Below are 26,846 nucleotides of genomic sequence, written 5' to 3'. Positions count from 1 at the left end.
ATGGCAAAATGTTCAAAGGGAGCTCCTGGGCCAGTTCAGTTTTCCTCTCCTTACCCCTCCCTGCCCCTCAACTCTATAAAGCCTCAGAGAAGCTTCAAACTTGCATCTAGATTCATGTGGAATTCATGGAGTGGTAGGGAAGAGAAAGAGGAAATTGACCCTAAGGCCTGACATAGAATCCCCTCCCCCCCATGGTGCTGATTCCCCCTGCCTTCCCCTTTTCTCATGTAATGGATCTATGTACAGATCACCCAATAAAATGACTTGAACTAATCTAAATCAAAGATGAGTCCAATAATATATAATATCCTAGGAGGATAAGCAAATCCAGCAGCGCCAGTGGCAGGTAGCAGCTCCAACTCCATCACTACATGACTCAGCTGGCCTTTGGTGGATCCTGATTTTGTATCAAAAGCTGCCACCACTTGGAAAGCATCCCTAAATTCCACACCTATGAGTCAAGATCGACTATCTCAACCTAGAAAACAGGGAACAGAGAATGGGGGCACAAGACTGAATTTGGATTGGGTGCTAAAGTTCAGAGCTCCTGTACATTGACAGAGCTGAGTGAAGCTCCTGTACGGATACAGCAAAAGCTGTTATAGAACATATTTGAGGGGCATTGGCAGAGCTGTGTGGGGCACCAGGGCCAAGTTAAGTTGGGCACTGGAATCCTAATGGAAGATTTTCATACTCTGATATGTGTTTTTCTTATTAAAAATCAATTCTCCTTTCAGATGTTTGGATAACTACGAAGTTCTAGAAGTGGTTGTTTTAAAATGCGTATTTATGAAATTAACTCTAAGTCACATTTTTAGTCTAGATGTTTCTTTTTATATTAAAACAAAAACAAAACAAATCTGCAGGGGTGTCTCCATTTCTTGCTAAGGCTAATGTAAAGTACACTACAGCCTCAGATAACCAAAACTCACATACTGGAATCCACTTTCAGGTACAACACTGGAGCCCATTCTCCACTGTGTTAAACCTTGGGTATTTATTCACACCTGGGCAAAATGGGTGTAAAATGAAACCATTCTGATCTCACTATTTTACATCCACTTTATATAAGCATTAATGACCGCACAAGGTATAAGGCAGTAGAGAATCAGGTCTCTGGTCTGTGACCAAAGAAAAAGGTACAAGAGAATTGCAAACAAATGGGAAAAATATGTTTAAGATCAAGTTTAGCTGTTTACTTGATGATGTTCCATGCTGTCTGAAGGTATGTCTAGCTGGGGGTGTAGTTCCCAGCTAGAGGAGACATACCTATGCTAGCCACAGTCCCAAATATTGCCCACAGTGACCTGAGTAGCCAAATATTTCTGCTGAAATGCTGACACTTAAATTATCATCATTAGGATCCAGAGTCAACACACTATGGAAACACTTCACACGTCTCTGAGCTATTGCTTTAGTGCCTGACCCAAGAAGACATAAGTTCATGGATGGAAGGGTATTTTCACAACTATAAAGACTATGAACTTAATTTTCATTTTAATGGAAGCTTAAAATCTGTAGAATGTCTGACTTGCTCAATGTGACCCTCAAGGCTAATGTGTGTGTGTTGTACTTTTAGTTTAATAATTCCTCCCTGCTGATAGGACAGCATGTGAGGCTATCATCATTGCTCCCTGGCTGAAATATGAGAAATTATTTTTATTCTTTTTATTCTTAAGTTACTTCTCTCTGAAGTTAAAATTGAAAGTAACTTCTGCATGCAAGGAAGGAGGGGAGCCATTTTCAAGACTCAGTCATTGAGCAAAGATGATCAGATAATGGTGTTTTCTGGGACTGATCCAAAGCCAATTGTAGCCAATGGAAAGGCTCCCATTGACTTCAGCAGGCCTTGGCCGAAGCTTTTTGTTTGGCAGGTGATAAGTAAGTAATGGAAAGTAACTATTGCCCAGTGTTAGTGCCTGTCTGTAGAGCTCGTTGGGAAGAAGAATTTTTGCCCCATGGGAAATTTTGACATTTCAGAATGAATTTCTGATCCCAGAGTTGAAATATCCAAAATGTCATGGACTGAAAAACTCCAAAAAGTTCTGAATCTGAAGTGTCAAGAACAAAAAAGTGTGGACACTTTTAATCAAAATGAAATGATTCAACTTTTTGAAATGGCATTTTTAATTTTCATTTTCTCAATTGGGGAAAGCCAAAACATGAAATTGAAATGAACATTTCCCCACAGAAAATAGTGATTTTGACAAAACCACATTTTGTGACAAGAAAATTTTGCCCACAAAAAATGCTGGCCAGCCCTCCCCATATCAAATAAGATAAGAAGAGGTAACATTTCATAGGTGAAGCAGTGATTAATAAGGAGTGACAGTAGACTCCTCTCATGACTTCTGATAGTCTCTTCTGGCCTTTCCATCTATTTAGCTATGAAATGACCTTGGCAGACAGATGAGAAATGCCTCTGGGTTCTCAGTTCTTGACCCTCACCCTAGTTAACTGCCCCTGTTTCATGTCCAGCAGTAATGCAAGTGATAGATTGTTAGGTTGAGTCTGTTCTCTCTGGTACTGTGTACAACGTTGATGGGAGAGATTCTGCAGATTTTAAGCTTTCATTAAAATGAAAATTAAATTCATAGTTTTTATAGTTGTGAAAATACCTTTCCACACATGAACTAACATGATGATGTCTTCTTGAATCAGCCACTGAAACAATAGCTGGGAGAGGCAAGAAGTGTTTCCATAATGTGTTGACTCTGAATCCTAATGATGATAATTTAAATGTCAGCATTTCAGCAGAAATATCTGGCTACTCAGGATTGTGGTCAATATATTGGGATTTGTGGGTACAATTTAGTTAGAGTGTTACATCCTATTCCGCACCTCACCAACACATCTGACCCCTCTTTGGACCTTGTGTTTAATAGCCACGAGGAGGCGCCCCAGCGGTGAGTGTACCCTGTGACAAATATTCTTCTATAATTAGCTATAAAGGGCACAATCAAGAGGTATTTTTAGAAAGAGAAAGCAAACCTAAGCACATCAGTTCATCAGCTCACCCTGGTACAGCATCAGCCTGACATACAAGGAGTCAAACTTACACATTCTCCATGCAACAAGAAAATAATACTATCCATATCCTTCAGCTTAACAAACTAACCTGAGCTCTCACTTGCGCTTCTGAGAAGCTTGGCAATTATTGGCCCAAAGAGAAGAAGGAAGAAATGGTTTCCTTGCAAACACCGACCCAGCCAGCAACCTCTCCTTCACAGCAACAACTGCGAATGATCAGTGATTGCTTTTCCTGTGGCATTAGAACTCCTACCCTGCCTAAGCTCAAGGAGCAGTCCTTGTAGGGAAAAAGGAGAGAATCTTCAAAAGCAGGATTGGATCTGATTTCAGGGACTATAAATCAGATGGCAGTAATTCCTACCTGTTAAGTAGGAAATAAGAATACATCATGTTACAGAGGTAAGCTGAGGCAGAGAGTGGTGAAGAGACATCAGGATAAGGTCACACCACAAGTGAGCCCAGGAGACACCAGACCCTAGAGTCTTGATTTCCAGGTCCCCTACTCAAATCACAATACCATGCCCCCTGCTTACTATGAATTGGTCCTTGAGCAGCATTTTCCTGACTTCTCTCACACACAGACCTCCACCACGGCTACTGGGGCTCTGGCAGAATACACAGTGCTGCAATAAAGAAGCATCCCACTTGTGAGCCCCTGCAAACTATTTTTGGCCCAGCTGCACTACAGTGAGTCACTTTCTACTTCTGTTTTGCTCCCACAAATAACAGGGAGAGAGTCTAGTAATAGACCTGGTGCAAGCCAGGAATAGCAGGGCCTTTTTCTCTCAAAAGAGAGGGAAGGAAATGGGAGAAGAGTTACAGCCAACAGGCAAATGGAAAGCAAGGCACTTAATTAACCAAGAGAGAAACGGAGCAGCCTTAGTACAAAAAAAGACTTCCATCTGGAAAAGTACATGGACTTCAAGGTCCCTAATGATCCCCAAACTTGTATAATTGGCAAACAATGCACAACAGTAGGACTCAAGCTCAAGAAATGGAGGGAAGGAAGTTAATGACCCAGCCATGCAAGTAGTCTACTACTTATTGCGTACTGGGATCTGTGCATTGTCTCTTCCCCTGGGGCAGCTGCTATACAAACCTGCCAGCAATGGGAAATCAAAAAGGCTGAGATTATCCTTTCAGCTGACACCCACATGCCTATTAAAAATAAGTATTTTCCATGAATGGTCCAAAACACTGCCAACTTACAATCACATTTCTATAGAACACTGTCACTTCCAAATCTCTCTTCTACTTGAAAAAAAATGACACAAAATAAAGCAGGTTTTTTTGTGGGGGAGATTGGTTTTTAAACCAGGACTTTAGTTGAGCTCCTACTTTGTGACTCAGATAACAGGAGGACTTTGCATCCTATTGGGATTCGGTATGCTCACCACCACTTTTAAGGTTGTGGCACCACTGATTGTAGCACATTCCAAAATCCTGAGTGTCAGATCAACAGCCTAAAATTAGACAGGTGTTTATGCTATAGGCTAGCATATTAGAGGCTAGGGGAATGAACGACATTCTGCAGTACCTGAGATACAATCTGTGATCATGTAGCTGCAGAGTGTGGTGTTATGCATACACAAGGGTTCAGAGATCAATTTGTACATGAAAACTTATGTCCTGTCTGCTGAATGCTTTACTTTACACATTCTGTTTCTATGGAATATTAAAGCTAATTTACTTTAGTGCCGAGAAACATCATGCCCCTGAGTCGTATGCATCGCTCAAGAATTCTCCTGGATTTTTGTAACCATGTTTTGATAGTGGATGCACTGTCTCAGTTTTCTAACTCAGACTTTGGAACAGCCAAAGAAGAGTCTGTCCTCTTAGAATCTATCCAGTTTTAAAACTGAACCTAGTGACCGCTGAGGCAGGATGGAGGTGTAACTCCCAGCTCAGGTAGGTGTACACCTGCTAGCTGTGATTGAGTTAGCGTGCTAAAAATAGCAGCATGGCTGCAGCAGTGGGAGGGACTAGCTGCCTGAGTACATACTTAGAACGTCTGACACCTCCACTTGCAGCATAGATGTCCCCTCAGACAAGACCGTAATGCAAAAGTGGTGATTACTGCTAGTTGTGTGTGTAGCTTTTGTGGACATATGTCCACAAAGAGCCAAACCGGGAAAACTCACTTATGCAGGACAAACAGAAATTGGATGCCAATAATCTGTGGCTTCTACCATTAACCTAGGACAGTGGTTCTCAAACTTTTGTACTGATGACCCTTTTTACATAGCAAGCCTCTGAGTGTAACCCCCACCCATACATTAAAAACACTTTAAAATATATTTAACACCATTATAAATGCTGGAGGCAAAGCAGGATTTGGGGTGGAGGCTGACAGCTCATGACCCCCCATGCAATAACCTTGTGACCCCCTGAGGGGACCCGACCCCCAGTTTGAGAACCCCTGACCTAGGTTATATCTGGGTTAAATTAAAAAAAAAAAAGACACCACACCATATCAGTCCCTTATACATTAAAAACACTTTAAAATATATTTAACACCATTATAAATGCTGGAGGCAAAGCAGGATTTGGGGTGGAGGCTGACATATCAGTCCCTTATACATTAAAAACACTTTAAAATATATTTAACACCATTATAAATGCTGGAGGCAAAGCAGGATTTGGGATGGAGGCTGACAGCTCATGACCCCCCATGTAATAACCTCATGACCCCCTGAGGGGACCCGACCCCTAGTTTGAGAACCCCTGACCTAGGCTATATCTAGGTTAAATTAAAAAAAAAAAAAAAAAGACACCACACCATATCAGTTCCTTAAAGATTCTGGGAGGGAAGGAGAGGTACTGTGCATGGATAGCTTGTTTTCCGTTTCAGCAAGCAGCAGTGTTGCTTGGATGATTTGGGTGCTCTCCTGCATGGTGTGGATTGCCTCCTGAAAAGTGCTCAGCTTCCACTGAAACCAACAGGAAGTAGAAGATGCTTGACCTCTTGTAGGATATGGCTATTATGTACTACTTGAGCAACCCAGCTATTAACTTGGCAGAACCAAATGCTGCCCATCTGCAGCTCAGTGTTAAGCCATATGGTTAAAGCTGATAGGTTTGACTTGGCACATTCTATTGCTCACATCATTGATAGGTGTGTATCGTCCTCTTACTATGCTTTCTGATGCTTAAAATTAATAGTGTATTTCCATGCAGGCTCCATTTCAATCCATTAATGGAAGACAATCACTCACCACGAGTCTGAGTTTCCACATTATTGAATTGCTACACTGCTGCATTAGATGTATTTAACAGTTTGGCAAAGGGTGTGTGTACACATACATATACACACTCTCTATTTCGGCTTTATTTGTTCTTTTGGCAGTTCACCTTTCAGTTTCAGTTGCCTGCCATCTGAATTTAAATAAAGCAAGCGTGAGCAGATAGATGCTTCACTTGCATAGAAGCAAAGCTTTATATATACTGGGTTCTATGAACGCTTACTGGTAAAGTGTGTTTGAGAGAAAACTCTTGGTGGTTTCACCTGGCTACCTCCTTAACTGGTCTACATGGAAAAGTAAATATCACCAACCCAACAAATACTATTCCTTCTTTCATGGCCCTGACTATTGGCAATCTGTAAAGTGAAGCCAAGGATTGCATGGGCATAGAGTTGGAACCATCAAATCTAGTCAGGCGCCCTCCAGGGCAGAGTCAAGACACACTGATGGGGTAATATGGGAAAGCCTGAACTGACACCTCCACTGTAGTACCTGCTCATTGCAGTTATTCAGCAACACTAAAATGAAGGACCATGCCAGAACACAGCAATGCTCCATCTAGCCCATTAGCATCTCACTGATAGCGGCCAGGTTTCCCCAAGGAGGTGTTTAGAATACAAAATAAATGCAGGATGTGTGTCAGTGTAATAATACACTAGGGGACATTCCATCCTGAAGCCTGCCAGTCTCTTATGGTTGGCACCCCAGTTGAGCATAGCAGCCCCGATCCCTATTGTACTAGGTACTGAACGCACATAACTAAAGAGAGGCCCTGCCCCAAAGAGCTTACATTCTAAGGACCTGAAGCACGGAAGCTCTTGTAATTTTTTTTATCCAGAAGTGTGAAATGCCAAGGAGATTTCTCAGTAACACAGAAGATCACAAAATCCTGGGCATAGCACAGCTTCGTGGCTCAATGGACTTTTTGCAGGCGATTCAGGCCAAGAATCCACAGCAGAAAATTTATTGCCATGGTTCACTAATGATAAATTCACACATTGTTGCATGAGGCTGTACTGACAGGTCTCTTAAGAGCTAACAGGGAGTATGTGGCTGAAAACGGCATGTGGCATTTGAATCCATTAAGGATCTGATTATTTTTCATGCTCTTCAGCAGCCAGATCTGGAGAAACTCTGAAGAGAGACTAAGGTCATTAGAAACAGAACAGATCAAAGCATTTTACGCCAAAGGAGGTCAGGGTCAAGAAGCAGAGTCAGGAACAGGAAAGCCCATGTACACTTTCTGAACGGTTGGGATAAGGGTCATCATAAAGGCCCAAACATTTCTAAAAAAATCATTTCTCCTCAAACTTACAGTGTCAGGTTTCTGCTGCTGAGGAAAACAACAACAAAAGAAACAGATCAAAAGGCCTGGCCCATACTGGTCAGCTTCTAAATGATCATTTCTTACAGAATATTTCTCTCTTTTTCAATGATATTTCTAGGGAGCCCATCACTTTAATATCTGAGCACTATATAAACTCATTAAGCTTTGCATAGAGGTATCCACAGTGGACTCAACAGCTTGCATTTGCCTTCCTAGCTAACTACTCTTCCCTTCCTTATATATCACTCTCCCTCTGCCATACCCATTAATTTCTACATTCCATTGACTCTCAGTCCTTTGGGTCTCCTCCCTCTTGCTCCTTTTGTCCTCCTTCCTAACCCTCCCGCATAACGTGCCACAATCCCATTCTCACCTGTGGCTCAGGACAGGTAAAAAGAAGTACAGACACCAGATCCCTATTTGGATCAGTAGCCATCTATGTATGGATCTGAGCAGTCTACAGGCTCAGCACTTGTAACAGTACCTGGAGTTTCAGACTAAATATGGATTTGACTGCATGTGGGGAAGGATGGGTTGTATGGGGGTGCTGACTAGGAAGTTGTATGGAGGTCAGGGGGTCAACGTTATGGAGTTACTCGACAAGGTTGTCTGCCATACCAGGGGCTTGAACTCAGTGATCCCGGAAGAAGCTTCTAGCTTTATATCCTGTGTTCTTATTACATGACATGCATGGTGTTCACCCAACCCCCTATCAATTTCAGCAGCTCAGCTGGTGACCAACTGCCACTTCTTCAGGTGACCAATCTGTTGGGGCTTGCAAAAACCAGGACAGGACACTTCTGACAGGGGTAAGCTCTGAAAACAAGAACTTCCCCAGTTTTCAGGGACACATGATTACCTAATCTAGTTCAAAAGAATGGAGGATTAATCAATTAATTTTTGAGGAGGGTGGGGCAAGTAATATTGGGGGCTTGGTGACAATGTTTTACTGACCTGTCAAAAATGCTAGGGCTGGTCCTGTTCTGGCTTGTAGATTTTACATGTACAGCAACCAAAATGGAGCTTTTTCCCCTCTGGTTTCTAGCAGCCTACCTTCCGAATGTTCCCACAATCTTTTTTAAATATATGAATAAAAATTGTACTTCCATGCTCAGCTTTAAACATGCATTGGGAGCCAGGCCCTGCCCTGAGCAACCCATTGACTTCAGTCTATGAGGATACCTACACTCCAGTACAACACCTGTGGCACAGTCACGGCTGGCCTGGGTCAGCTGACTTGGGCTTGGGAGCTAAAAATTTCAGGGTAGATGTTCAGGCTCGGGGTGGAGCCATGCTCTGAGACCCCACGGGGAGGGTGGGTTTCAGAGCCTGGCCTCCAACCTGAGCCTGAACATCTACACTGAAATTTTTATCCCTGTGGCCTGAGCCCGAGTCACCTGACCTGGCCTCTGAGACTCGGTGTTATCAAGGGGTTTTTATTGCAGTGTAGACATACCCAATGTGTAAGTCAGGGCAGGATCCAACTCTGGGTGAAGAGGGTTTTCTCTCTTTGCACAATATGGACGACATCCCAACAGAGAGACTGTCTGGTTGATGTTCTCATTCATTATGTCATGGACCCACCTCTCTTCCCGTTCACTACTGAATAAGCCTTGTGTCAGCCACAATAATTGCTTACATGGTAAATTATAATTAGGAAAAGCTTCTTTAAACTAGCAATGGGAGACAAATAGGAGAGCCAGCACACATGACCAATTGAGCATCCACAGACAAACACACACTCTGTAGATCATTGTTGTACCCTACACTACAGTTTGGGAACCTCTGGTCTAGAAGCTATCGGAACAACCTCCCTGCTGTTTGAATATTTTCACCTCATGATATCATTCAACCTAAAAAAAAAGAAAAGAAAAGAAAATGGTGATGGACTCTAAGGTACCTAGGGGGATAATTAACAATACGTCCCCTACTTCACAGAGGTGTAGTGACAATAAATACATTAAAAGAATGTTAGGTGCTTTTGATACTGTGGTAATGGGGGCTTTAGTATTTCAGAGTTGTCGCCACAGTGGGACAACTACTTGAGGTCTACTCTGCAAAGCAGGTGCTGGTGAGTGAGTACCAGGGGAGGAAACCCAAATGAGCCCAGGCAAGATGAGAGAGCTGTTCAGTAGTTTGTTCTCTGCTGCAGCTGGCACTATCAATAATAAACTTCATGGCGTAGTTGGCAAAGCACAGATGATCTCTGAACCAGTGAAAATCAGCAGGTCTGGAGTCTGCTGAATAAAGTAGTGGGCCAATGAACTAATGCCTTATCTCTCTGTTACCACCACTTCCCCCAGACTATCATAAATAGCACAGGCCCCACCTTTCTCTCTCTGGTGTCTAAGGGAGAACTCCAATGCCTATTTCAGGGAGACAATTCATTTAGCATGTGCATCTTCAGCTCTGGTAGATTTTATCTATTATCTGGGATGCATCATAGGATGAAGACCATCCCATAAGTGGTCAAGGTCTACTGAATAGTCCTAGCTCCTATAGTGAAAATAAGACTACACTCTTCTATTCAAGGTTATCCCCCCAGCCATGGTCACTATTAGTTTATTATACATCTTAGAATGAATAATTTTTCTACCCACAGTAAGTATTCCGAAGAAGAGGCACTACTGGAGAAGCCCTCCTTTCTACACCATGCTAGCCATTTTATGGGGACTGTTAAGGTGGCAGTTAAAAGATAGCCTGGCCCTTTTTCAAAATATATGGGGTAACTTTTGACCAGTGTTCTCTCTCCCAATAAGACAGGTTCTCAGACCCAAGATAGCATCTGAGCTACGGCTAAACATGGACATTTGCTGTTTTGCCTACGGTCACTTCAGCACTGGTATTGGAGTTGTTGCACATTAAAAGGATATAGCTAAGTAGAAAGGGAGGAGGATGGTCCAGTGGTTAGGGCAGCACACCAGCTTAGGACTTGGAAGACATGGGTTAAAGTCTCTGTGTGACCTCAGGCAAATCACTCACGGGTATGTTTACACAGCAACTAGACACCTGTGGCTGACCCCTGCCAGCCGACCCAGCTCCGGCTGTGGGGCTGTTTCACTGGTAGGTAGGCTTCCAGGACCTTCCCACCTCACAGGGTCCCAGAGCCTGGATTCCAGCACAAGTCCAGAAGTCTACACAGCAATGAAACAGCCCCACAGCCTGAGCCCAAGGCAGCTGGCACAGGCAGCTGTCTGGTTGCTGTGTGGACATACCCTCAATCAATCTGTTCCCCACCTGTGAGAAGAGATTAATAGCACTTCCCTACCCACCAGGGTATTGTGATAATAAGTATATGAAAGATGGTGTGGTGCTCTGTTACCATGGTAATGGCGGCCATATAAGTACCTCATACAGGAAGCAGGTTAACACTCTGTATTAAAGGTGCCTAGGTAAAATCACAGTCTATTCTTTTCTATCCATTAGAACTATATTAACTGATCTTGAACAAGGAGGCTTGTGCTAGGTTTAGGATTGTGTCCTAGACTGCATATCTAAATAATGTGGGTGCTGAATCAGCAAAATGCCCCTTCCGTCAAGTGACCGCGTAACTTCTGTGATGCTCATATTCTCTCTCCTGCCTCAGCCCAGCAGGAATGAGGCACAAGATTCCCATGGCTGGGATTCAAAATGGGAATTGAGTATAAAGGATAAAATAAAGGGGGACAAAAGCGCTCTTGTTAACTTTTCACCATGGGAGCTCTGCCCAAAGGTCTCAGCAAATGGAGCAGTTGCTACTGAACAAAGTAGCTCAATTACCTCTTGCCACTCATGGCCAGACGGTGAAAGCAGCAACTTCAGTGCCCTGCTCTGAAAACATAAGTCAGGGCACAACTGTATACTTCAGGTGAGAAGCTGCATGACAACTGGTGGAAGATCATGGGGCTAATATTACAGGGAGCATAGCTGTGCATCAGTTCACTGCACACAGACTTTGGAGGGAGGGGAGTGCGAGGGAAAAGTAGCTAAAGGAAAAAGAGCTACAACAAATACAATCTCCTTCATTTCTCAGACAGGTCATTTTCCATACCAGCTTTTGTCTTCCCATTTATCATGTACATAAGAGGGCTAGCGCTGAAGAGTTCAGGAACACATTTCAAATTAATAGCAATGGGAACTCAAAGGCCTTTGGAAAGGCATACTTCAACCCAAATATGGCTCCTGGAAGTGAACAATGCCTCTTCCTCAATACCAGACAACTTCTGCTTTTTCAAAGGCTAAACTGGAATTCCCCTTCCATGTAATCCCTGAAGGGTTTATTTTCACTCCCTTTCTTGAACCTGAAGAAGTACACCATAAAAACTAGCCTCCTTCTAGTCCACTGCCTAATAGACTAGACTTCTTAAAATATTCACATTCTCACTCAGAGCTCTTGCTAGTTACAAATAATGAGAGACCAAGAATGCAGGCAGATGCTTGCTTGGGACCAAGATGGAGGGTTAAGTGCTGAGTAACAGTTTTAGTGAGATTACTCCTATGAGGCCTCTGGACAAGCTTTTTAGTGTGTGGAATTTTCTCTTTTCTTCACCCAAAAACTCATTCAGGACTGCATGAGCCATTATCTGAAATTTGGCTCCAGGTTGCAAGGCGAATTCTTAACTGGTGGTTAAAGTAGACCAAACAGGAGAGGAAGTTCTCCTTGTTCCCACCAAGGAGGAGGGTGAACTGTGGGGGAGCTCTGCTCTGCCAAGCCAGTGACAGAAGGGGCAGCTTGCTGCCCGCTGTAGCAGAGAAGAGAGAACTGTGCACCTCCTTCCCATAGCCTCTGGAGCCTCCAAAGGGACAATTCCCTCCCAGGTGCTTCTGGAATCCTCTGCACACTTCCCTGTTTCTCCCATGCGTATCTGAAGGATGCATCTCAAGTTAGATTCCCCTGCATCTCAGAGGATAAGAGTATCAGCGTGCACATATGTTTGCACTAGCTCTTCACTGAGTGCACTGCAAGACTTGGACAGTGAAAGTCCTTTCAGCTCCCAGACTTTTCAAATCAGGTCTGGATCAAGGAGTCAAATTACCCGTGCATTTGATCAGGTGATCCCTGACAGAGGTAATACAATGCAACATACAGCATGTAACTCAGGCCATTTGCCATTAAACATTTGAAAGTGTGAAACCCTCTCTCCTGTCAGGCCTCTCCCATGCTTCTCCCTGGATCCTCTCCCAAAGTCTCCATTTGCTGAAGTCAGTTGATGGTGACACAACAACCTTTGTAATCAAATGAGAAAAATATTGCCATACCTTTGCCCAGTCATTCCTGGGTTAGTAAGCACCCACCCCTGGGAGCTAGTACTCCAGTTGTCATCCTAGGACTGTTAGCAGGAATGGGAAACTCCCCTTCCCTAGAGAAAACAACTAGGGTCAAGCCCCTGCATGCCCTTCTCACCTCCAGTATAATAGCTAGCAGTCTCCCGTGGGGTCTTAGGCCTGGTCTACACTGTGGGGGTGGGGGAATCGATCTAAGATACGCAACTTCAGCGCCTCCCTCACCCCACACAGCACCTCCTGCTTCCCAATCCCCATCACCCACTCAGCCATTCCGAATCCCTTGACAATTGCAAAAGTCCTGGCTTCCTCACACAGAATGAGGCATTGACAGCCATGTAAGTGAAGTAAAACTCAGCATTCAGTCATGTGTGGGTTTAATCCCATATCATGAAACAGGCTGGAGAGAACATGCTGTAGCATTTTCCTATCCTAATAAGACAGAAAAAAAGGATCACTTCCTTTGAGGGGAGGATTCCTGGCACATATCTCTAATAAAATTCCTAAAAAGCAGGAAGAGTTTCTCCATAATACCTCTCTGATACTGTGCAACTTCTACTGGAGGCTCTCAAAGCAATTTACATATTTTAATGAAATGAGACTCACAACACTCATGTGAGTAATCTAGGCCTTCCTTACATTGTCCTATTTTTACAGGAAGAAAAAGGCATGTGGGTTACAAATAATGGGCTAAAAGCATCCCAGAGTATAATCCTGCCAATTGGAGAATTTGTCATAGTTTCAGTCTTGCCAATTCATAGATTTTATCGTGAATCTCTCAATATCTAGTGCTTTTCCTAGAGCCCCAGATCCTGGAGTCATATGATTAGAGAAGAATTTCAGATTACCCTTTTTTAATGGAAGTTTATAGCACTCAGTTGCAGAGAACAGCTTCAAATTGTGACCCTGGTGCACTCAAAGATCTCAGAAACCAAAAGCAAATAAAAATAACCAACGTTTTACTATTTTTCTTTGAGCCAATCTTGTTATTTTTGAAGTCTGACTTACGATTTTTGAATGTTTGGGGTTGGTTTTATTGTAGTTCTGTAACATGGTTTGGTATCCTGTCCACACATAATACCTATCTATCTTACAATCCTGTCAGTATACCGCAGTATTTTAACATGGAAATCCAAAACAGTAAGATGATAGGCATTATGCTCCATTTAGCCAACCAATGCAGATTGGGTCAAATCAAGTTTCAGCTGAGTTTGGAAACTGTCCTTATTGAAAATCCTATATAATTTAATACAGATAAAATCATTTGTGTTCCATAGGAAGTATTCTTAAAACCTACAGTATTTAGTAGACAATGAGATTCTTTATATATCCATCTATAGCAGTAATATTTTTATTACATTTTAATAGAATGGTCCAAACATCTACATATGGAAAATGGTACCTTCTGAAGAAGTCCTATAGAAAAGTTATGTTCTTGCCTTGGTGCCATCCTAGGTTAGAATTTTATTTAATTTTTGAACTACTCTGGGCCAGATTTTTAAGACAGACCATCTTCAATTTAGGCACCTCAGTGGCCCGATTTCCAAAAGGGCTGAGCACATCAGGTGTCGATGCCTTTTGAAAATCTGGCAGTAGGTATCACAGCAAAAGCTGCTGACAGTTTTTGAAAATACAGCCACTTATTTAGGTGCCTACAGGGTAGCTGAACAATTCTGAAAAATCTCACCTCGACTGTTGGCACTGAGCCCTTGGAAATCTGGCCCTGAGCTCTGTTGAAAATCTGGCCCAATGTGGCTTCATGTTAATTAGCCAGCTGAATTGGTTTCAAAATTTGAGCTGGACACACCTCTGCTTAGCGTATACTACAACTTTCTCTCTTTACTCTTACTTCCTCCTTCCTTTACCCTGGTTGATAATCTCACTGACTGCTGCTTCCTGTCGTAGCCTAGACACTGTGAGCAATTTGGGGCAGGGATTGTCTTCTCACTTTCTGTTTTCACAGCACCTAGCAAAATGCATCCTGATCCTTCATTGGTGCCCAGGGGCATTATTACAATACAAATAAGCAGTGTTTCCGACCTCTTCTTCTGGCCCAGGATAGGTGCAGCCTAAATCAAGCAATATCTTAAAGGACGCCAGGGAAAAAAATGGAGAGAGAAAACCAAATAATTTAGCTGAGGGAAAGGTGAATTAGAACTCTGGAAAACCCTAGAGAAAAACTACACTCACTAAATCCAACTACAGGATCCACTAAATAAACACCACAAGTCAACTGTGTGACAGTCAGGAAGTATTTAAGCAGAGCCATTCTAATGCCTACTAGGTACAGGATAACTCTCTAAGCCCTCGTCCAGACTAACCCGCGGCATCGGCGGGTTAAAATCGATTGCTCGGGGATCGATATATCGCGTCTAGTCTGGACGCGGTGTATCGATCCCCGAGCGCGCTTACATCGATTCCGGAACTCCATCAATCCGAACGGAGTTCCGGAATCGACGCGGAGAGCCGCGGACATCGATGCCGCCCCGTCCAGACTGGTGAGTACCTCGATTTTAGAAATTCGACTTCAGCTACGTTATTCTCGTAGCTGAAGTTGCGTATCTAAAATCGATTTTAATTCCTAGTCTGGACGTGGCCTAAGGCACACACTGTGCCACTCCTCACAGCATTCCATGTAGCTTTATCCAAGCCCTCGTCCAGACTAACCCGCGGCATCGGCGGGTTAAAATCGATTGCTCGGGGATCGATATATCGCGTCTAGTCTGGACGCGGTGTATCGATCCCCGAGCGCGCTTACATCGATTCCGGAACTCCATCAATCCGAACGGAGTTCCGGAATCGACGCGGAGAGCCGCGGACATCGATGCCGCCCCGTCCAGACTGGTGAGTACCTCGATTTTAGAAATTCGACTTCAGCTACGTTATTCTCGTAGCTGAAGTTGCGTATCTAAAATCGATTTTAATTCCTAGTCTGGACGTGGCCCAATTTAAAGGGCCACCTACCCGCTTTTCATGTATAAATCTTCCATGTGATACCACTGTGAGCATCTCTGTTTCTCTTTCTTGCCCCTGATTTGACCTCTTAGAAAACACACATTGTCTTTACCATGGTAATACTTTCAAAACACTGTGACAACTGAGAAGCAAAGGAACAAAGCAGCAAAGGGGTGTGACAGGGAATAATCTTTAGAAAACCATGTTTATGAAGAAACACCTACAGCTGCAGTACCCCAGCCAAAATGCCCCTTGGAGTTAAGTACCATTATATTAGAAATATGCAATGTAGTTGTAGCCGTCCTGGTCCCAGGATATTAGAGAGATAAGGTGAGTGAGGTAATGTCTTTTATTGGACCAACTTCGAGCTACATTAGCTCGAAAGCACATCTGTCTCACCAATAGGAGTTGGTCCAATAAAAGATATTACTTCACCTTGTCTATTATATTAGAAAAGCAGTAATAGCTATAGGTTGAAACGCAAAATCCATTATAAGCCCCTGTCCTATGATTGATCATAACTTTCTCAAACAGACTCCATTAAGTCTGAAGTTTTCCACGGTGGGTCTCCACCCAGGGGTGACATTTCTGGAAAAATTTCAGTAAAATCTATTCAACCTTATTGAGTTCTGCATGTGATTGCATGAGGGTGGGAAGAAAGGAAATTTAATTTCTTGCAAACATCACAATCATTTTAAGAGGTCTAGGACATTGTAAAATGAAGCAAAGAAGAGACACCTCCCTAGAGGCCACATGATGGAGAGGAATGGGCACAGATCAGAGAGCTTCTATGCCACTGGCTGTCTCAATAAATGATCTGCTCATACATGATGTATTGCACATCGTATTTAGTTAAGCCTCAAAACACCCCCATGGAGGTGGGTATTATCCCCATTTCACGGATGAAAAAACGGAGGCACAGAGATGTCAAGGTCAATATTTCCAGAAGTGATCACTAATTTTGAATGGCTTAAATTTTGGGTGCCCAACTTGAGACATAAATCTAAAATACCCAAAAACTGAGGCACCCAAAATCAGTAGCTACTTTTATTTTTACTTGGGCACTGGTGGCACCTCAATCTCTCCTGTTCTGTGCCTGTGGCACACAACAGTTTTGTTTTCTGAGGCCTGAAATGCTTTAGTTTAATCCAAGTTTTGTGCTCAATACTGGGGTAACTAACATGCTGTGTTATACAGGAGGTCAGACTAGATGATCTACTGGTCCCTTCTGGCCTTAAACTATGGACAAAATGGATTTTTAACCTCCTAGGAACCACATTCTTGGCTAGGCAAAATGTTGGCTCAACTCTTCTTCGAGATAGGCAGAGTGCCATGAAGTTTAGGTGAGTTTTTCATAGAAGACCTTAAAAACTGAAGTTCTCTTCAATATAGGTATTAAAGAACCCTTACTGCATTTTGTAAGAGATGGAGTTTACCACAGTGTAACAGTAGATTTCATCTCTACTTATAATCATTCTAATTACCTATGCATTGTTTGGCTGTCTCCCTCTCTCCCCCCCTCCCGCTCCCCCAGGGCAATGTAGCTATGTAACTTATTTGAGACACAGGGTGCTATATAAATGCAAATTACCATTACAGTGACTTCCATGTAATTGGGCCATGCTAGATTGGGATGGCTATTTGATTGTGTTGCCTCCCAGGAAACTGACTTAACCTATAAGGATATATAGTGAATAGTAATGACCAATGTGTAATTGGGACAGTATTAGCAAAATTTTGATTCATGAGGATTAATTTTGCTAGTGCTAATTAGTTAAGTGATTAATCGGGTGTTAAAAACCTTTGCATTTCTAAAGTCTGGTCTCTTGTGGTTTGATCCTGCATCCACTGATCTTAATGGGAGTTTTCTGATTGGCATCAAGGTGAGACGAATCAGCACATTTAATAGAGAAGTTTCCCAGTACAAATTAAGGGGTATATCTTCCCCAAGTAAAGAGTCAGCCTTGGTTAAGGGTGGCAGGATTCTGCCGGCATCAACCTGAATAGTTGCAGGGTATGAAATTTACAAGGTTCATCATCAAACTGGGGAGAAAAAAATGGAAGTTCCTTCCCCAAAAGAAAAAAAAAGGCTCTGATGAAATAGAAGTAAAGCACTGAAAAAGATATCTGGGAAAGCAAAACTCAGGTAGACAGCACAGCCTTTACGCTGATCCCTTGTATTTAAAATTTAAAACACAGTCTCTCCTCTTATCATTATAAATTAGCTCCAGACCTAAAACAAGCATCTCTCAGGTGAAGCTCCACACCTTTGAGGATCTGTATTGACATAAATGGGGCTTCATTCAGGCATGAGAGCCATATACAGTTCATTCCAGGATCAGGGCCTATATCAATCAACACAGTATACAACAACATCCAAGATGAATATCTGTGTGAAATGTTACTTGCAGAAAGCTGCAGTAGAGTGTGGCCTTTGGAACTAGCTTGCGTTTTAAGCATCAATGAGATATACACCACAAGTCAGGTTTGAACAAACTCTAATCTGCAAGCTTAACAGGCTGGACCTTGAAAAACAGCAAAGAGAAACTTTCATTTGGATTTTTAAGATAATTCAAACCAAGAGCAGTTTGGCCCGCAAAATCCTGGGAAGCATTTTATCTGTTGCCAGGCGTGTGGTTTTCAACCAGAATACCCAGTTGAAAAGGGACCCTGGCGGCTCTGGTCAACACCACTGAACGGGCCATTTTAAAAGTCTGGTTGGCAGTTCTGCGGGTCTAAGGCAGGCTAGTCCCTGCTCGTCCTGGCACCACGCTGCACCCCAGAAGTGGCCAGCAGGTCCGGCTCCTAGGCGGTGGGAGAGAGGGCACAGGGGTCCGCGTGCTGTCCCTGCCCCAAGCACTGGCTCCATACTCCCATTGGGCGAGAACCACTGCCAATGGGAGCTGGGGCGGGGGGGCAGTGACCATGAGCGAGAGCAGCACAGAGCCTCCTGGCATCCCCATCCCCCCTGCCTAGGAACCAGACCTGTTGGCCACTTCAAGGCACAGTGCGGTGCCAGGACACACAGGTAGCCTGCCTTAGACCCGCAGCACTGCTGACCAGGAGCTGCCTGAGGTAAGCCCATGCCCCAACACCCTACCACAGCCCTGACCCCCCAAACCCAGAGCCCCCTCTTGCACCCCAAATCCCTCAACCCTGGGCCCACCCCAGAGCCTGCATGCCCAGCCAGAGCCTGACCACCCCTGGACCCCAACCCCCTGCCTCAGCCCTGATCCCGCTCCCATCTTCCAAACCTCTTGACCCTAGCCCAGAGCACCCTCCTGCAACCCAAACTCCTCATCTCCAGCCCCACCCAGGGCTGGCGCTTCCATTTAGGTGACCTAGGTGGTTGCCTAGGGCGCCACGATTTGGGAGGGCGGCATTTTGCCGTCCTCAGCGGCAATTCGGCAGCGGGGGGTCCTTCTGTGCTCTGGGTCGGCGGCGGCAATTCTGTGGCAGGCCCTTCACTCGCTCCGGGACCCACTGCCGAAGTGCCCTGAAGACCGGGAGTGTGGAAGGACCGCCCCCCGCTGCAGAATTGCCGCCAATAACCAGGAGCGCAGAAGGACCCCAGCCTAGGGCGCTAAAAACCCTGACGCCGTTCCTGGCCCCACCCCAGAGCCCACACCCTCAGCCCAGAGCCCATATGCCCTCATGCACACCAACTCCCTGCCCCAGCCCAGATCTCCTTCCCACACCTTGAACCCCTCGTTTCTGGCCCCACCCTGGAGCCCACACCCCCAGTTAGAGCCCTCACCCCCTCCCACACTTCAACCTCCTGCTCCAGCCCTGTGAAAGTGAGTGAAGGTGGGGGAGAGCGAGCCACTGGGGAGGGGGGGAGAGAACGTAGTGAGCAGGGGACGGGGCCTCAGGGGAGGGACAGGGCTAAGGTATTCAGTTTTGTGCTTAGAAAGTTGGCAACCCTAGCCCTCTCCCACACTCCAAACCCCTCATCCCTGGACCCACCCCAGAGCCTGCACCTCCAGCCAGAGTCCTCACCCCTCCTGCACCCCAACCGCCTGCCCCAGCCGGTGAAAGTGAGTGAGGGTGGGGGAGAGTGAGCGACAAATGAAGAATGGGCAGGGCAGGGGTGAGGTCTCAGGGCAGAGGTGTTTGGTTTTATGCAATTAAAACGTTGGCAACTCTAGTTACACTTGTAGGTACCAGATACTTCTGAGACCAAAGTCTTGTTAAAAAGGGATGAAAAACAGTTTTGTGGATAAAACTGGCAGAATCTCCAACCCAAGTGTTCAAAAATTGAGTCGGACTCCCCAAAATCATTAGATTGGCTTAAAAGTCAGGAGAGTTTATTTTTTTAATAAAAACATTAAAATAAATAATACATTCTGGGTTCTTCTGCTTTTTGATTCTTTCTGGTGTGCTTAGGTCATTGTTTTAGGCTCCTATCCACAAACAGGAGAGCCTGATTCTCACAGAATCAAATAATTCCTGGAGCTGGGAATTTAAGTAAAACACCAAATATCACTAGATTCACAGTACAATTGCAAGAACTGGCAACACTACGAAAGAGGCTGCTCAGACATGTGATTTCCATTCCTGGCCCTGCAACAGATTTGCGGTGTGGCCTTGCACAAGATACTTCTAATTTCAATACACCTCAGTTTCCCTATCTGTAGTAATACCTACCTACTTTGGGGGCCAGGGGTTGCCAGGGTTAACTTATTAATATACATAGAGAGCTTCAAACTCTGTATATAGAAAACATAAAGGCAAAGTAATTTTACTAAAAACGTGTTAGCTCAGAACACCTGGGAGTTAAGGTTGTCTCAGTTAAAGACAAACTGGGATACCAAACTGGGAGGGATTGCAACTGCTTTGGAAGACAGGGTCAAAATTCAAAATGATCTGGACAAATTGGAGAAATGGTCTGAGGAAAACTGGATGAAGTTCAATAAAGACAAATGCAAAGTGCTCCACTTAGGAAGGAACAATCAGTTTCACACATACAGAATGGGAAGAGACTGTTTAGGAAGGAGTATGGCAGAAAGAGATCTAGGGGTCATAGTGGACCACAAGCTAAATATGAGTCAACAGTGTGATACCGTTGCTAAAAAAAGCAAACGTGATTCTGGGATGCATTAACAGGTGTGTTGTAAACAAGACACGAGAAGTCATTCTTCCGCTTTACTTTGCGCTGGTTAGGCCTCAACTGGAGTATTGTGTCCAGTTCTGGGCACCGCATTTCAAGAAAGATGTGGAGAAATTGGAGAGGGTCCAGAGAAGAGCAACAAGAATGATTAAAGGTCTTGAGAACATGACCTATGAAGGAAGGCTGAAAGAATTGGGTTTACTTAGTTTGGAAAAGAGAAGACTTAGTTGGGACATGATAGCAGTTTTCAGGTATCTAAAAGGGTGTCATCAGGAGGAGGGAGAAAACTTGTTCACCTTAGCCTCTAATGATACAACAAGAAGCAATGGGCTTAAACTGCAGCAAGGGAGATTTAGGTTAGACATCAGGAAAAAGTTCCTAACTGTCAGGGTAGTTAAACACTGGAATAAATTGCCTAGGGAGGTTGTGGAATCTCCATCTCTGGAGATATTTAAGAGTAGGTTAGATAAATGTCTATCAGGGATGGTCTAGACAGTATTTGGTCCTGCCATGAGGGCAGGGGACTGGACTTGATGACCTCTCGAGGTCTCTTCCAGTCCTAGAGTCTATGAATCTATGTTTGTAAGGAAGAAATTCTGTATTTTTAAATTAATGAATGTATAAGTTCAGCAAGTTGAATCTTTCTCATTTGTCTTTTTAGATCGATTCACAGCGAGTGACTTAGAACACTGGGCCATCTCAAGAGTTCATAGAGAAGCTGAGTTCATCTCAAACTTGAGACCATAACAAGCTTTAGGCCACTCAATGTTAAACATTTATAACTTTAAAGGCCACTCAATCTTTAAAAAAATAATCAAGACAAGTTTGAATACAATGTGTTCTGTACTGTATCTTAATTATACTTTGCTCAAAGCACCTTACAAAGAAAAATATCATTATTCTCATTTTACAGATGGGAAAACTGAGGCACAGGGCAGTGGAGTGACTTTCCCAAGGTTACAGAAGTGGAGTCAGGTGAAGAAACACAGATCTCCTGATTCCCAGTCTTGATATATAAATTGCAAATTTAAAATGATACAGAGAGGCCAGATTTTTAAAGCATAAACACAGTAAACATGAAGGGTTTGACCTTAACTGTGTGTTTCCTGAAATCTTACTTTCTCAATGACATCGCTGACTTAGGCCAAGATCCTGCAAACTCCTATGTTCATGCTCACCTTGATTGCCTTCCTACTCGACCAGTGTTAATTGGATTACTCAATGTAGCATATTAAGCAAGTGCATCAATGTTTGCAGGATCAGGGCCATAGCATTCATTTTTTCCCCTCCCAGAGAATAAATTTTTATAAATACACACACACACACACTTGCAGCAAACCAAAAATGTATCAATATATAAGTATATGCGCATGCCCCCAAACAGCCATTTGAGAGAGATATTACTGTGAATTTGTATTGATTGAGAGCAGACAAGCAAACACTGTAATACCAGAACTTCATCCCCAGAAGTCCTTCCTAAATCTTCTTATAGTGCTTTTCTGGTGAGGTAAGACGTCTCAGCTACAAACAAAGCACTTTCCTTCACTCCCTTCTTTCTGGCTGTCCATGGTTCACCACACTAGTTGCTGTGGAATTTATTGCATGCTGACTTGCTCCTTATTGGGGGAGGGAAAAGCCCTAACAAAATACTTATAGCTATAAACAACACTGCTTCCAGTTCATAGGTTCCTAATGAAATGCCTTTGCCAGGCAGACAATTCAACATTGAAACATTTGCTGTTTACAGCAGCAAGGTACAAGACAGTGTCGCAGAAGACTTGTAATACAATGTAATGCTTGCTTATATGCTGTTGAGTAAACACTCCACACTGCAATCTGGCATCGTGCTACAGTGAAATAATGGATCGCACTGGAATGGTTACACCATCATTTAGAGATGTTCTTTTGATTCCAGTTACTGATGTACGATTAACTTTGAATCTATTCTGAATTAAACAAATGTCCAAAGACAGTGACGGTAAACAATCAAATGAAGAGAAAAATTATCCAGAATGGTTTGACTTTTAAAGGAATATCATCTATTTGAAATTCACATTTCTGTCTGAAAAGTTCCTCTTCAGTACTTAAGAGGAATAACTAAAAATGATTATAAACAGAGAAGTCAGCCAAAAAAAATCTCTTTTTTTTTCCATGTTGTTTATTGTGTGCATGTGACAGCACTCTGTGTATAGCTGGACTTAGGGCTTCCCCTGTACAGCAACCAGTTTCTCTCTTGCTAATGAGATCCTTGTCAGTGTCAATGTGAGAGCAGAAAAACACTCATAAAAATGTTAAGGGTCTTTTCAAAAATTCAGGCCATGGTATTTAAAGAGGACTTTTTAAAATGAGTCACTTTAAAAAAAATCAATTTGATGACATCCCTTTAAGATAATGAAACACTTCCATATTTTCACTATTAGCATGATGGAGTAAGAAATATACAAGTAATATGTGGGGACCAAGCACGCTGTATCGTAAATCAGTTAGACTTTTGTCACTGACTTATGTGGAAGCATGAGCAAGCCTCCTTTATTTGGAAGATGCCCCATTTCTAACACAAAGTAATGAGCTACTTTGCAGCACTCTTGTTTTTGGTATAGTAGTTTGTGATCTCATCTCCAGTAAGCATATATAATGTTTTTATGGGATTTGTTAGAAAAATCAATGTTAGTAGTACTTGGTAGGCTTAGTTAGTAGTACAGATTTTCCCTGCATCAAAATGTTTTGCCATACTATTAAAACACACAAAACCCTATTATCTAGTTTGCCTATCCACGTCATGAAAAGTCAAATAAACTACATTCTTTGTGCCACAGGACTTCACAGAACATTGTGATGAAATTAGTTTACCCAGAAAAAGAACTTAGCCCAGAAGTTTTCAAATTCTAGTTGTCTTGCACAGAATCCAGGACTATCATCATAAATGTGCAAACATACAGGACAAAAAGGGTTCCATTGTTTTCAGTGGGATAAATAACTTTTTATTGCTGGCTGTTCCACCTTTCAAATGCTTTGGCAATCACCATTTCTTTCTACCCATAGATTATCATAAAATGTTTCTGAACACATTCCTATCCAGCTTGTGAGTGAAACAAAATGACTCCTTAAGAAGAAAAAAACTTATTAAAACATAAATTGGAGGAGAGGTAATTGAACAGAAATCATTATCTATATGGATCTGCTGACTAGGAAAGTTCTGGACAAGAGAGGAAACTTTATTTTTTCTACTCTCAGCTTTATACCGCCTCCAACTTAAAATGGGAAACTTCACCATGTAGCATGTTCAATAGGCCAAGTCACAAAGAAACCCACTGCTCAGGCCCCTCACAAGGCAGAGTGTGCTGCACTCTGCTCTCACAACACTGCCCTTACATGTTCATAGATGAGAGCCACAAATCAGTTGATTAAAAAACAGCACCAACCCACTGCTTGTGGAAATACAAATACTGCATCCCTTCCACCACAGCAAACTTCCTACAAACTTTAGAACAGCAGCAGCATCAACAACAAAACCCAGGATCTCCAAACTGTAAGGGGCCAGGTACCAGGTATTAATTTAAACCATCCACCAACAACGAAAATCACGCCTCCAACTCTCAACTACCTCTACCCTGGGTGACCCACCTCCCGTATCCACAAATACAGAACGACATTCCTGACGGCCAAACTGCGGTGCTAGTTACCCACTTCGTGCACTGGAAATCAAGATAGTTTGAGACTTGTTTATAGTTGTAAAGATGCCGTGCACGCCTGGCGAAATAAATAAACCCTCACCGATCAGCTTTTGAAAATTAGTACATTTTGCACGCCGTGAAGATACCATATGTAGGGCGTTTGCATATCAAACACTAAGACAAGCGCAATGTGCTCAAATTTGCGGTAAGTTACTATAGTCTAAGAAAACAGGTCTTTCCTGATCATGCTAAACTATCATTTTCATACAGCAAATGTTTCTATTTACATTTCTGCAGGAGACCTTTCTTTCGCCCCCCGCCTCCTAAAAGCACAAAAAGTTCACATTCTCTCTTCGTGTTCACGGACAGACAAACACCAGGTTTAACCAGTAATCCCTGAGTATTTACTGCCAAAACTCAACCAGCAAACAAACAAGACAAGCTTGACTTCCCGGCTCGCTTATGCCAAGGATTGAATTGTCTATTTAAAGAAGAAGCAAAGGAAATAGATAGCAAGGTTAAACTAAAAGGTATCGCACAAGAGCAAAAACAGGCTGCATCTTTCCCCCCAAACCCGGTTCACACGCCCTTCCCCAAAGAGAGATCAGTTAGAAATATAATCACTGCAATCTTCCACGCTGCAAACATTGTCTGGATCTAGGCAGGTTTCAAAATGGGAAAATGGGTTTTTACCTTGATGCAACACTGAGCAGGAGCCTCAGACATGTCTCACAGAAAGGGGGGGGAAAGGAGAGAGAGATCAGGAAGTTCTCAGTTTTTTTCCACTTTCCTTTCCTCTCCCCAACCCAGAAATCCTTCACAGACAGACGTAATCATTTAAGGAGAAGTTACTCCAACCATCTTTCCAAATAACCCCAAAGATCCTGCAGATCTGTCCCTGAGACAGGCAGCCCGCATAGTTTTGTTGAGATGTTTGCTTGCTGTTTTTTTTTCCCTTTGAAGGAAGGGGTGAATATGTTTGATTTAATTTGCCGGTGTTATGTTTTGAGATCTGAAGGGTGAGGCTGGTTTTCTCGCTCTCTCCCCCTCTCCGTGAATGTTTTCCTTCCTGGAAGAGAGAAACTGAAAGACAGAACTGAGAGAAAGCTCTTTGCTCATTGATCTTCAGAGTTTCAGGGCTGAAACTGACGTGAATTCCCAGCACTGAGCTCTGCCTCTTAAAGGAGCCCTGCCACCAGGAAATAAAAGCTCATGTTACCGTCAGGCAACAGGGAAATAAATGCAGGGCATGGTAGAGGGAGAAAGAAAGGGGGGAATCTGCTGACACAAAAGGGTGTCCAAATTGATGGTGAAACTAGAAAAGGGAGAGGGAGTTTAATAGTTATGTTCTCAAACCTGGTGCAGACAGAACAAACAGACCAGGAAACAAGAAAATGGGATAATAGAAGAAGGAAATAAACAGATTGTTTTTATTGATAGTCCATTGCCCGAAGATCTGTTAAAATTTAAACCCAGAAACATCTGCGTGGAGGGGAGAGTCAGGCTTGGAAATGTTACATCGATCTTTGCTCCAATAACTGCAGAATTGTGACTAGCCCTCTCCAACCCCCTCAAAAATTACACACCGTTAACAACGGTAAAGTGTGTGTAGGAGGAGCGGGGGCTAAAGAAGAAAATGGATCACAACGTGAGGATCAAAAAGATTTGAGGAAATAAAACAATAGGCTTTGTTCTGCTTGCCGAACGTTGCCTCTTTAAGAAAATCTACCAGGAAATGGGAGCTCGGGTTACAAACTGCACACAGGGAAATCTGGGCAGAGAGGTACACACAGGAGACAAAAGCATGAAGGGGCAGTGAAGAGACAGAGCGGATAAGACAAGAAAAGAATCCTTTAGCCAAAGAGACAGAGGGGGGAAGAAGAGAGGAAATTATGCAGTAAATCAGAGGTGGAAAAGTTCCTTACCAGAAAATATGTATTTAGCATAAGAAAAAGAATGGATAGTAACACTCCCCTTCCCAAAGGAGAGAACTAAACTGCCTTTGGGCATGGGTTAGGTTTCAGGGCTGTTCATTTTAAAGAATCGGCTGCTGGCTTGCAAGTGAGTCTTTAAATGAAGCATAATGGCAATACAAGATGTTAAAATAAATGTTTTCCATTTGATTGCAAAATCAAAGAGATTAAGAGAAGAGAGAGGTGGGAAAGAGTTTAATGTCCTCAACTCACCAGGGCTAGTCTGATATTCAAAGCCCTATTCCCAGCTCATCGAAAAATGGGGTCTGGTAT

General features: G+C 43.2%; 1 protein-coding gene across 4 annotated transcripts in view; it reads right to left on the bottom strand.

The window, feature by feature from the left end:
• ETV6 (ETS variant transcription factor 6) overlaps positions 1 to 25,746 on the bottom strand; it is a 182,092-nt gene extending 156,346 nt beyond the window's left edge. For 2 of the 4 annotated variants that reach the window (XM_050966087.1, XM_050966097.1), the window contains exon 1: positions 25,294 to 25,746. In XM_050966087.1, the coding sequence (XP_050822044.1) occupies positions 25,294 to 25,326 (33 nt within the window). In that variant the 5' untranslated portion in view covers positions 25,327 to 25,746. Of the gene's footprint in view, positions 1 to 25,224; positions 25,267 to 25,293 lie in introns of those variants that run through there. The other 2 variants (XM_050966126.1, XM_050966106.1) reach the window with 2 other exon arrangements.
• Between the last annotated feature and the right edge of the window lie 1,100 nt (positions 25,747 to 26,846).

Source organism: Gopherus flavomarginatus, chromosome 1, assembly GCF_025201925.1.
Source record: "Gopherus flavomarginatus isolate rGopFla2 chromosome 1, rGopFla2.mat.asm, whole genome shotgun sequence".
Classification (NCBI taxonomy): Eukaryota; Metazoa; Chordata; order Testudines; family Testudinidae; genus Gopherus; species Gopherus flavomarginatus.
The sequence above is the reverse complement of the archived record's forward strand: the minus strand, read 5'-3'. Positions and strand labels throughout refer to the sequence as shown.